Raw genomic sequence first — 12607 nt, forward strand, 5'->3', positions numbered from 1 at the left:
CGTGTCTCCCAGAAGACCAGCTGACTCCTCTGGTGTAAAATCTCTATGGGAAAACATGTGAAATATGAAGAGTGTGTGTGTGTGCGTGCGTGCGTGCGTGCGTGCGTGCGTGCATGCGTGCGTGCGTTTAGGTCACAGGGTGGATCTGCACGTCAAAGCCAGTCCTACAGAGGAAGCCGGACAATAGCTGCTCGGCCAGTAACAGCAGTAACAATGGCTGTCGGCTCCTCACAAAGCCCCGGACTTCAGTGGGTGGTGTGGCTGTCTGGGGCACCTCTCAGGGACTGGAAGCCCCTCTAAAGACTCCCAGCAGACCCTGTAGTCCTTTGAATCCTTCTCTCCTTTACTCCGTTATAAATTCTATTCACTTTCAAAGGGAGAGGAGGCGTCCTTCACGTCAGAAGACGATACTTTGCTCTGATAGTGTTTTTAAGTACTGCACAGAAAGAGTCCGTTCACTTGGACCAGATGTTGTTTCCTGCTTTCATCAAACTGTATAAATATATATTTTTGCATTTATACTATGCAGATCATACAAAGAGGCCGTGTCTTCACTAATGAGGCAGACCGACATCAGGCCTTTTTAAAAGCCGATTATTTCAGTGTGAGGCTGTTACAGTCGAGCCCTCTGAAGGATCAAAGACCTCACACGGCGGCTGTTAGTTCACATCATATTCCCCGAAACACACAGTAAACTTTTGGAAACGATAACAACTCTTCAGTTCTGAGTGCAGTGTTCACAACACCTCATTTATGCGAATACCGTGCGGTGAGAATGTGGGTACCTCATTGTGAATAATTTAGTGTGTACTTATTTTGTCAGGCTATTATTATTATTTTTGTCTAGGTAGCGCATAAAAGGTCTGCTTTTGCTCATTATTTCTTTTATGCCTTTGCCTGGCTCCTTTACTCCGATTGTTTACAGCTGATAACATCTGCAAAAAAAGGGGGGGGGTTTCTAATTTCTAATTTCTACATTTCATAAAGATTAATGCAAACAGAATTTCATATGCAGATGATAAATAAGGGTGACATCATTCTAATGAGTGCCATGCTTACAAACAGATTTATAAAAGGTGAGAAAAAAAATGATCTGCATACTTTTGTGGATTAGTTTTCTGTAGGTATGGTAGATTTGGTCAGGGAGAAACCTTAAAAAAAAGATGCATTTTAGTATCATGCAAAGTCTGCACGACACTAAAATACACTGATGTGAAAATAAAACAGGTAACAGTGCAGTGAGAATTCACAGCGAGTGGATGCTCCGTGTCCTGCCACCTTCATGACCTGTTCAGGCTCCCTGTCCTAAAAACAAACCAAGTTTTTCCAGCAGTGAGAAAGAAATGACCTCATGCAATCCTGCACACACAAGAAAGACTGCTTCAGGCCGTGTTCTCCTGACATTTTGGGGAGTTCACGTGTGAAGGCAGCTTTAGTTTGGTTTTTTTTTAGTTAACCAGTCTGTTTATGTAATATGTTATTTTTCATCCTTGAAACATAGATTCCTTTTTGCATACGCTGTAGGCAATTCGTTTGTGAAATTTCTTCCCTCCTAGATATTTTGCGATAAGCTGTAAGTGGTATTACTGCATAGTGGATGTGTTTAGAAACCACAGCAGTGAGTAAAGGTCACATAGGCTCTGGTGGCTCAATAACTGCATAGTTTAAACCCTCCTGACATTAACATCAGCACAAAAAACTGTACTGGGAGCTTCATGGCAAGGGTTTCCACGGCTAAGCAGACAAAGAGGAAAATGATACTTACAAAGATTGAAACACAAACATTTTAAATATAAATGAGATAACTTGAATTATTGAACGTGAACAAAAGGTCTCCATCTCCAACCAGGCTTTAGGTGAGGCCTGATTACAAGCTACACAATTATTCTCTATTTTTATCCAACTACAAAGAAAAACAGTGGAGGCTGTATAGAGCGGAAGTATGGCAGACTAATCAGGATGCAATGCAGGGATATTTTTAGGGAGCTTGAAAGGCTCATAATAAGCTGCTTCTCATGAATAACGAAGCACTTTGTAACTATTTGGCACCTCTTTCTAAAATTTTCAAACTTTTCAAACTAGTCAGATAATATTTTTTGTTCCTAGCAGATAAAAATGTTTTATGTTACTGAGATCCAGCCCGCACGCTCTCACTTTACCTCTACGATCCTGTCTTTGGGCAGCAGGCCTGCCCTTTCTGCTGGAGAGTCTTCATCCACAGCTCTGATGTACTGTCCCGGCCGCGCCCGCTCACTGTGCAGGTTGAAGCCATATCCGCTGGTGCCTCGCTGGATCACGCAGAGACGTGGCCGCAGTTCAGCGCGCACCTCTTGCTCCTGGAGGGAAAGACATTGGATGTAAACAACATGTATGTGACATGCGCGGGGTATACCAACATGTTTATAAAAATACCTCCACCGTGGGTGTCTGTTCAGCAAGAACAAGAGGCACAAAGATCACAGAGAGCTCCAGTGAGTCGTTAACCATGAATATAAAGCCCAGGTTGAACATGCAGCTGCCTGCTGCATGCTGCTTTGTTGTCCGCTGTGTTTTTGATAATCGAGAGTAAACTACAGCCGCTGTTTCAGCCCACGTGACTCTGTTTGCTCAACAGGAAGGAAAGGGGTCTCAGAGGCATGTGATTGGAGGTCTGCTGGGAAGGTTTTTCGAGAAAAACCGACAGAGGCAGGGGGGTGGCTCTAAGGAAGGGACCGGTTCCGGTCCACAACCTAACTCATTTCGGGGTCTGCAGGACAATGGAAGCTGGGTGTTGACCTCTGACCGCCTCCCCTTTCTTCCATGTCCTGTCCTGTTTCTGGGATGGCAGGAAGAGTTAGAGCCATATTGTCATTCAGGGGAAAAAAAACAAAAAAACTGGAGCTCGGTCCCAGAACCTCCCTTCCGCTGTATGGATGAAGCAGTTTCTTTATTTAGCAAAAGGAGAACTTTAAAGGCTTTGTCATCAAAGAGGTCAAAACAGCGACGTACAGGAGCACTGGTCAGGGTAATCTTTGTCACCGTGACCAAATCTGACCCGACACTCCCTCCACATCAGAGCGGCTGTGCTGTGCTCCCCTGCCCTTGATCAACTGTACACTGGAAGACAATGAGCCAGCTCTATAAATAAAAATCAGGTATGCATGACTCGCTTTTCTGCAGGAAGTTCTTGCAGAGGCCTTATTGATTAAAATCCCTTTTAAATATTGCTGAACAGTGGACATGATAATAACCGAGGCAGTCTGACTCAACAGTTCATGTCATAATAAAACTCCACAGCAGAACCGAATGACTTCACTGCATTATGTAAACCAATTATTCTGAGCCAGCGTGCATCCCACCTCCGCCACCCCGGCATAAAGCGCCTGAAAAAAGATGGCATCAATTTTCCAGGTGGGAAACATGTTTCATGTCAAGAGACACATGTTTCCTATTAAAACCTAAAGGGGAGAAAAAGGAACTGGATGCATGTAAATTATATACAAAATAGAGGAATTAAAAAGGAAACTATGAACATTGGTGGCTCCAAAACAAGGAACTTCCACATCCTAGAAATCACGTGATCTGACAACAGCAAACCTCCTGCACCGCACTCGTGTTCATCAGCACAGCAACTTTGCCCACTTCAGGGAAACAGGCGACGAGTACAACAAAGAGTTAATGCATCGTCTGAAAAATGAGTTTCATTTGAGGGGGGAGTAATGCATAAAGATGCTCTGCCTCCTGCGAGCTGTTTGTGTGCTGAAGCAGAAAAAGGTTCATTTCTGCAGAATTATACCATTTATATTACAGCGTCACGTCTGCCTTGAAAGCACAGCTTAAACTATTAGGGGGAAATGTTCCCTTTTTATTTCCATCATAACATTAGATGAGAAGATTAAGAGAATCTTGTATGCATGTGAGCTGTAAGAGTTTATGATCATAAATAGAAACAACAATTGGAGCTCAAACTCAATATTTACCACTGCCATTCCACGTTAAACTAATAGTTTAAAATCCATCGACTGGCAGTCAGCCCCAAACATACATATTTATCATTTCCTTTCCACTCCATTAGTAATCGTTTTGTATACACGTTTAAGGATAATGTTCACTTGAATAATGCGAGAAACTGTCCTCCACAGGATGTGTCTACACTAAGCTACCAAAATAGTGCAACAAAAACAGGATACGTCACACCACGCACAGAGTTGCAGATACACGATGTCTTGAATGTGAAGGCACTTCTGTAAACTGCGCTGTCTGTTCTCATCAGTGATGCAGACCGGCCAGCTTTGTCTGTTTCGAGAGCCCCATCGTGCAGCAGAACGTGCACGCTACCGATTAAATGTGCTCCCGATAAGAGCAACCGTTTCATCACGCTGCGAACCAATTGCCCAAAAAAAATTTCGCGCATTGCTTAACCTTTATCTTCTGGAATTACACCCAAGCTAAAAGGAAAAGGGAGCCCTCCCTTGCAAGTCCTATAAATTTAACAGAGGCTTTTAAAAGTAGAGACTAAAGAGAAAATTGGAGACCGCGTCTGAATTGGTGGCTCGGCGTTTCTTATTACTGACCTTCCCTCATTCTGAAATCCTGAATAAGAGCTCTATGCGCTGTTCTTCTGTGCGGTGGCAGAGAGAGGCTTTATCTGTATAAAAAGGCTGGCTCTCACCACAAATGTGATTACAAGTTATCATCTACTGGATGTAAGAGCTCTGAGTCTGTGTGATCCACAGTCACTCAGTTCACCATGTGCCATTTAAAAGAAGAAAAAAAACTATCGAGTGTCATTCAGACACATCGAAGCGTCAGACGGGCCTCAATCTCATCATCTGGTGCTCTGGCTGACATTAGCAGTTCCTGCTTAGGGAAGAGAGGGCGAGAGAGTCTCTGGCAGGAACAACAAGGGAGGATTTGTATCAGAGAGGAGTGGAGGGCTGAGGAATCTCCACGCGGGTCTGAAATCTGTGGAATCTGCTGAACACACACGAGCCAGGAGGACAACTGAAGATGCCGTGTGTGTGTGTGTGTGTGTGTGTGTGTGTGTGTGTGTGTGTGTGTGTGTGTGTGTGTGTGTGTGTGTGTGTGTGTGTGTGTGTGTGTGTGTGTGTGTGTGTGATTATGCTGCTGCTGCTACGCTTTACTCATATTACTTGTTATCAGTTTCACTACTGATAAAAATCTGATGATCGGTTATAAAATGAGGTGCAGATACGCTGGGCCCACAGGACTTAACATTCATGGCATGTTGTGTAAACTCCCTCACTCTCTCATACTGCTGCTCTTCCTGGTATAACCAGCTGAGACTCGTGGTTAAATCAGAGTGATATGCTGAACTGTGAAGTTGTGTCTTCCCTTTCAGGCAGACTCGCTCTTGGCCTGAGCTCAGCTTAGATTAGGAACATCTGCGTAAAACTTTACTCGGATTTGGGCTCTTCCCAGTCCAAGCGCATAATATGTGGTAGGAAAAATAAATTAATCCAATCAAAGAGGTGTCAGACATAAAGCCTGCTGGCCAGAATTGGCCCTGTAAAGACTCCAATCTGGCCCACTGCACGGCTTTAGAAAAATGTGAAAGCCGGGATTAATTGAGGACTTAACTGTATTTTCATAACTTTAACAGCTTTGCCTACTGATACAGACCTCCCCCATGACCATTCATGCTAACCCAAAGTAAATAAGTAATAGATAAAGAATTAGATGACAGAGAAATTACTGTTTTCTTTTTTACCATCTACTAGAAAAAGCTTCCAGTAGATGGTGGCGTTTCTGTGACTTAACAAACAATTTGTGTTATAATTACAGGACAGTCTAGTTTCAGATCTTTCTCTGTAATTTTACATTTGTTTCTTATAACTGAGTGCTGTAAATGATAGTAGTAAGTGATTACTTTCATTTACTACAGCAGTTTTTCTTTATGAAGTACAGTTTCAAAGGTTCTGAGATGCACTGTTGAAATTGCACTTTTTCCTTATATCAAGATATCTCAGGTTCAAGTTCTTTACACTAAAGGAATGGAGAGTTTCACTATTACAGCCCATTTAAGCAACGTCCAGGACAGGAAAATAATGCCTAAGTAAAACAGTCGCTCCAAAAACCAGTCAATCCCAATATACTGAAATGTTAAAACACCCAGTTTCACAGAAAAATCCTCATTTTCAGCTCAATTGAATAAAAAAAGCAAAACAAAGAGCTAAAGTACTCAGCCTCCTAGTTTTCACAGCTGATGTCCCTGTCGTGACTTTTAAACCTGTTTACACTGAAGTATTAATGGGAGTGTGACAGGTTCATGCCCAGGGTTTGGTTGCACCATCACACAGTGGATGGTGTTTTCTTGTTCAGCATAAAGCTGTACATGCCTGTGTGGGTTCTCTACAGTAATATGACTACACCCCACCCCCACCACACTCCAAAGACATGTATGCTAGGCTAAATGGTGGTTGTTAGCAACCTGTCCCATGTCCAGAGTGGACCTTGCCTCTCTCGTCCTGTGCGGGCAGGTTGCCATCACATCAAGGTTAAGAAAAAAAAAAAAAAAAAAAAGGATTAGGAGGCATTATGAGAGCCATCTTTCATATACAGCCTTTGATTAAATCTTTTTCACCTGTTACTTTACAGTCAAGTTTTTCTGTTGTGTAAACAACTTCTCTTTGGATTAAAAAAAAAAAAAAAAAAAGTGTGTCTCAAGATGAACACACACTCTCCAAGTGACACACACTTTCCCTTTAAGGAGAGAAGTGCCGAACAGGAAATGTTGACACATCTTTCCTCAGTATGCTTCCCCCTGTGCTGCCTTTACTTCTCAGAATGAAACAGAAATGCTACCAGGATTTGCCGCCGTATGTTAATAAATGAAACTGCTTTCATTAAAATGCCCAGAAGAGCCAGTCTGACCTCATGCTATCTGTGTAGAAGCAACTGGCTGCAGATCCAAACTCTTTTCAGTCTGCAGTCACATGTTCCTATGTTCATGTATGATGGCTATGTGGCAGTGCAGGCAACTGTGCTTATCCACTGCATCAGTTTGTCACCTGTAGTGTGCACACAGCATAGAAATCAGGAATCATGGAAAAGCTGCACACATATGGGAAGGCTGTGGAAACCATTTCCATAAAAGCCCAATTTTTTTTGTTTGATTGTCTTTTATTTTATACTTTTACTTGTCCTATTTCCCATTTTCCTACAGCAAAATAAAAAGAGATTAGTGGTGGCTTGAGACTTTTGTACACTACTATACAGTCTCACATACAAAAGTACAACACACTGAATACATGAGATGAGATAATGAAGTTTAAAATATTTTCTCTAGCAGGCTGTCGTCAATATGTACTATATAAGGTGATTTCATCATCGTATGGCTTCGACTCACATCTGCATGTTCTGCTTTGTGAGAGCCAAATTTAAAAGTAAAGCCCTCTGACACCTTTTTCATGTTCTATATTTACTCCTCCCTTCCTTTTGGTGCATTTTCTTATAACCACATCAACTGCTGTGTATGTATGTATATTTGTATGTGAGAGACAATCAATTTTTGTTTGATTGTCTTTTATTTTATACTTTTACTTGTGCTGAAAAAAAAGAAGGAAGAAAGGAGGGCAAATAGGAAAACCTGACAAACATGCTGAGGTGGGACTGATAAATCCCATGATACCAGGGTTATTCACAGCAGCTGTGACGTTGTATTGTGATTTCCAGCAATAAAATACTGACATAATTCCTGATAAGCGGTCGAACTGACCATGAGCTGACTTTTAAACGTGATAAAATAAAACGTTACTTCACATAATCTAGTAGTTATTAAACCATTTGTAGCCGCTGTTACTGAAACAGCATCAACACTCAGTTAAGTAACACTGAGCAGTCCACACAAAGCCAAACCATTTTTTGTTAGTAGGAAGGTAGTTGCGTAATATTTGTTTGCATCAAGAAAAATCTCTATTGGAAAAAAAAAAAGAAAGAAAAAAAAAAAAAACCTGCTTCCCAGCTGCTGCCGGCTGGTTTTCACTCTCACACACCTTCTTCCGGACGACTCGTGTGCGCGAGTGAGCAGCTTCTATCTTGCTTTGAATACCAATAACTCCGAGACAATACGAGGTCCCATTTTAATATTCCAAAACCACACTTCTGAGTCACACGGCTGCCTCTTTTAGAGCTTTTAGAGGTTTCTTATCGAGCTTTTTTAACAGATCCCCCCCCACCCAGATTTGCGTGGCCCTCTTTAAGACTTGTTTCTGGCTTTCCTCAGGAAGCTGTGATAACCAGGAGATAAGACATGATGGCAAAGTTCAACTAACAGGCCTCTGAGTGAACAACAGGCAGCACTTAAAAAAATAAATTAAAAAAAAAAAAAAAAAAAATCACATGGGGAGGAGATGATGCTGAAAATGAAGCTCTCTTATCTATAAGTTTTATTTAAATATGAAAGAAACTTAAACTGGCAGACGAGACAAGGGATGAAACTGCAAACTACCGCAGCAATCTTATGGTTTTGTGCTCATATTTCTGTAGAAGCAAACGTTATATTAGATGTTAGCTGACGTTAAGTAGGCAATAGTTACTCAAGCAGCTTAAAAACAAAATGGCACAAACTGCAGTTCCTTTAGTGGCCACTTAAATCCGGCTTAAAACCCCAAAGTTTAAGGTAGAAATAAAAAAGTTTATAGCCACTGTTTTGCTATCTGAAAGTAATTTTTCACCGTAATAAAAAAAGTATATGAAAAGCGCACTTCACTCATATAAAATTAACTCTTTAAAGGTCACTCGCTGGAGCAGTGTGTTATTGGAGGACATTATAAGACTTTTTTTGTTGGTTTTGTACAAACTCATTGTTATGATTCAAATCGAGCCCTATAATGGGTTTAGGTAAGGGATGACTCACAGGATGACATATACAGTATCACTTTTTGCTGTAATTCTAGTCAGTGTGACAGTAGTGGCTTTAGAGCCCTTTTAATGCTATTATCTTACAAATATTATTGCTTGTTGTGACGTTAATAGAGTGCTCACGAGAAGTGTGTGTGTTTTTATGAATGAGGTTTTCGTGTTATATTATGCCCCAGTCAGTTAGTTAGTGCCTGGTAACCTTCAATCACTAGGAAAAAAATTAGTATTCCCTGTCTGGCGTTTGCTAGAGTTCAGGTGAAACTGGTTGGAAAGAGGGTGCTGCACCAAAAGATGATGATTGCTTATGGTCACCCGTAGCTTGCACGGACGTTGCCGACACTCATCAGCTAACCACTGAGCGGTAGTCAAACTTGAAAAAGTGTAATGGAAACGGCACTTTTTCAAGCCAAGTTAGCATCTTCCATAGAAACTATGGGTGACCGCAGCATCCTGTTAGTGATCAAGCCAATCACGCTTACCAAGAGGCACTTTATACCGCTTAGCAACCAATTTCATGCCAGCAACTTTTAGCAGCCACTCAACTAGTCAGGGAATAAATATTATTCCTTAGTAACCATTGGTTGCCAAGTAGTTGCCAATCAGTTTCTAGGACTGTGTCTAAGCAATGCACTCCTACAGTTAGTGGATGTTCCTTGCTAACCAAGCTTCTTAGCATTAGCCGACACCTTAGCATTCCACCCTCCAGTCCAAATATGGTCGACCTCTTGCTTCAAAACAACAAACAAATAAAAAAAGCCTGTGAAGCTATAAATCTGTGGTTTGCCTCTGCTACGGTCAGCATATTGTAAAGATGAGTGCGATGGGAACGGCATTAGTTTTACAATGCGTAGCCATAAAAACAAAGTACTGGACAAACAGGAATGTTTACCTGATGATGACATTGGAATAAAAGTCAGGGGATCATCAGAGTCATTACGATTCAACTACTCTTCTTTTTTTATTTCACATACCCAGGACAAAAAAAAAGCCTGCATGTTGAAATTTCCTATTACATACACTGTTCTCCTACCCAAGCAGCTGCTGTCGACTGCTGATGACATCCAATAAAACTCAAGTCCTGCAAATCATCAACTGCAACCTGTCACACTCAGATGGGCTCTGAATGCAGATGTCATCTAAAGCGGTCACTCTTTCATCTTTTTGCTTATTGCTTCATACCCCCTGTCGTTTTACTAAGAGTGGGGGAAGCTCTCCCATGAGTTTGGCCTCTTTGATCAGCATAACTAATAAGCACTAAAACGACACGCTGCCAGGCATCGTGGTTACACAGTGACGCGACAAACTGCTGACCTCCCGGCTCCTTGTGATTGCCATGTGTAGTTTCTAACGGAGATTAACAGCCTCAAGGGCAAACTTAATTAATGTTTGATGCAAACCTGGTTCCTTTTTAACTACGGCACAAGTTTTGTCCTCTTGAGTGTATGGAGCGCACCACTCTCTCAGGCGGGATAGGGGTGTTGGGTTTCAAGCTGGATCATTAAACCAGCTGGGAGGCAAGCGGAGAGCTGAACAAAGCACCCTACTGTCCCCCCCCCCCCCCCCCCCCCCCCCCCCCCCACTTCCATTTGAGGATGGGACAAACTAGCTGTACAAAAGATAGCAAAGAAAGGTTTTACAGAGGGTTCCCGTTACGATGAACTCTTTGGGGGAAGTCCTGAACACAGAACGGTAATGTCAGTCAACACAGCAGGGGTACACGCACTGATAAGATACCAGAGGGGCCTAGACTTCACTTCAGCGTCTTTGAAAATGTTAAAGTGAAGGTTCTGGCTTTGCTCAAGAGGTTTTTGTTGTTCGTCCACCCTTCAGTCCTCAGTTTTAAACTCACAGTTGCATCAAAACAGCCAGATGGTTTGTTCCATCGCAAATCAACACGGTTTTATCTCCTCAGCCAGTCTTCCTGTCCTTGACCCTCCACCCCTGCATACCTGAGTGCCGCACGAGCCCAACAAACCAAGTCTGACCTCTCACATACAAATATGCATACATACACAGCAGTTGATGTGGTTATAAGAAAATGCACCAAAAGGAAGGGAGGAGTAAATATAGAACATGAAAAAGGTGTCAGAGGGCTTTACTTTTAAATTTGGCTCTCACAAAGCAGAACATGCAGATGTGAGTCGAAGCCATACGATGATGAAATCACCTTATATAGTACATATTGACGACAGCCTGCTAGAGAAAATATTTTGAACTTCATTATCTCATCTCATGTATTCAGTGTGTTGTACTTTTGTATGTGAGACTGTATAGTAGTGTACAAAAGTCTCAAGCCACCACTAATCTCTTTTTATTTTGCTGTAGGAAAATGGGAAATAGGTCCAGTGATTTATTGAAACATGCGCAAACACAACGAGTTTGAAGGTCAACATTTGGCATGACCACCTCTGTTCTTCAACACAAACTCTCTCGTGCAGTTTTGACATTTTTTTTTTTAAGCAGCTGTCAGAAATATTTCTCCAAGGTTTTTCAAGAACATTCAAGAAACAGGATATTGTTCCTTTTTCTTAAGGACATGACTTTTAGATGCTGTTCTAGGTCTGCCAGTTCTTTTTGTTTTGTTGTGTCCTTCTCCAGTCTTTCCTCAGATTTTTCAAGCACAAGCACCTGAGATATGCCAGGTTTGCAGCTAGGAGCTCTTTTAGAATCACCTCATTGGTGCTAAAATGCTATTTTAAGCCCGTGAAAGTGTGTTATCTTTGATATACATATCAATCGTAGATTGAGCTAAAGAAATGGGAACAAATGATGTGTTTTTGTTACACTTGAATAATACACAGGTTGTTGTTAAGTGGCTTGATAAATAAATAAATAAACACAACAAAAAAACATATATACACATTAGTCTGAAAATGGTCAGGTACAAGTACTGGACTGAAAATGAGTGAAAAAGCATCCAATGTATGAAAAAACAAAACAAAACCTTTGAAAGACCTTCAGAAAGCCTGCAGAGCTACTGCTCAAGGCCACATAAAAAAGTCAAAAAGAAATTCTGGCTCATTGTTATCACTCAAAACATGCCAAGGGGCTGCGTCACATTATTAAAGCCACACTTAGTTAAGAAAAGCAATCTTCTAAATGCATTTCTCTCCCCGACAAGTAAATGTAAGCAAGCTTTAAAATTAGCCCAGGAAGGGCTGTCTCTCGTCAGAGCTGCACAGGAAAGGTCTATTGTATGTTTGTCATGTGTGCTAGCCACAGAAACACTATCACCATGATCATCATCACAAGTAACCAAAATTGACTTTGAGCCTAAAATGTGAAAAACGGTTCAGAAAATTGGAGCCAACCTCTTAAGATGACCTCGCCAACAAGATATATTTAGGATTTTATTTATGAAAAAGACAGCGTGAGATTGTTTAAATGGATATTAGCGCTGCTTAAGTGTATTAACTCTCTCTGAGGGTGGCGAGGGTGGAGAGGACCTTGTGCTTTTGGAAGAGGGTTTATTTCAGGGTGCACAACGAGTCACTTCCCCCCCGCCCCCGGCAGGGCGCGGCGCCTCGGCTCATTGTCCGGCTGGGGTGGTGAACCTTCGGCAGAATGGAGAGCGAAATGGAATGTGACATTGTAGAGTCTCCATCCAGTATCCCACGGGACCCAATCGCCAGGCAGCGACCAAACCACCCACACACCCACGCAGTAAGGGTTCAGGTTCCACCCCTGACCTGGGCCACAGTGGCCTTGGCTGTCGGGGACAGTGGCGTCGTTGTTTGGCTGGTGT

The 12607-nt window shown here is 42.0% G+C and overlaps 1 protein-coding gene across 1 annotated transcript in view; it reads right to left on the reverse strand.

Moving 5' to 3' along the window:
- nherf1b (NHERF family PDZ scaffold protein 1b) overlaps positions 1–12607 on the reverse strand; it is a 36584-nt gene that overhangs the window by 15443 nt on the left and 8534 nt on the right. Inside the window, exon 2 of the mRNA XM_085156817.1 lies at positions 2160–2336. Coding sequence (XP_085012943.1) covers positions 2160–2336 — 177 coding nt within the window. The remainder of the gene's footprint in view (positions 1–2159; positions 2337–12607) is intronic.

The sequence above is a fragment of the Neolamprologus multifasciatus genome, chromosome 4 (genome assembly GCF_963576455.1).
Source record: "Neolamprologus multifasciatus chromosome 4, fNeoMul1.2, whole genome shotgun sequence".
NCBI lineage: Eukaryota > Metazoa > Chordata > Actinopteri > Cichliformes > Cichlidae > Neolamprologus > Neolamprologus multifasciatus.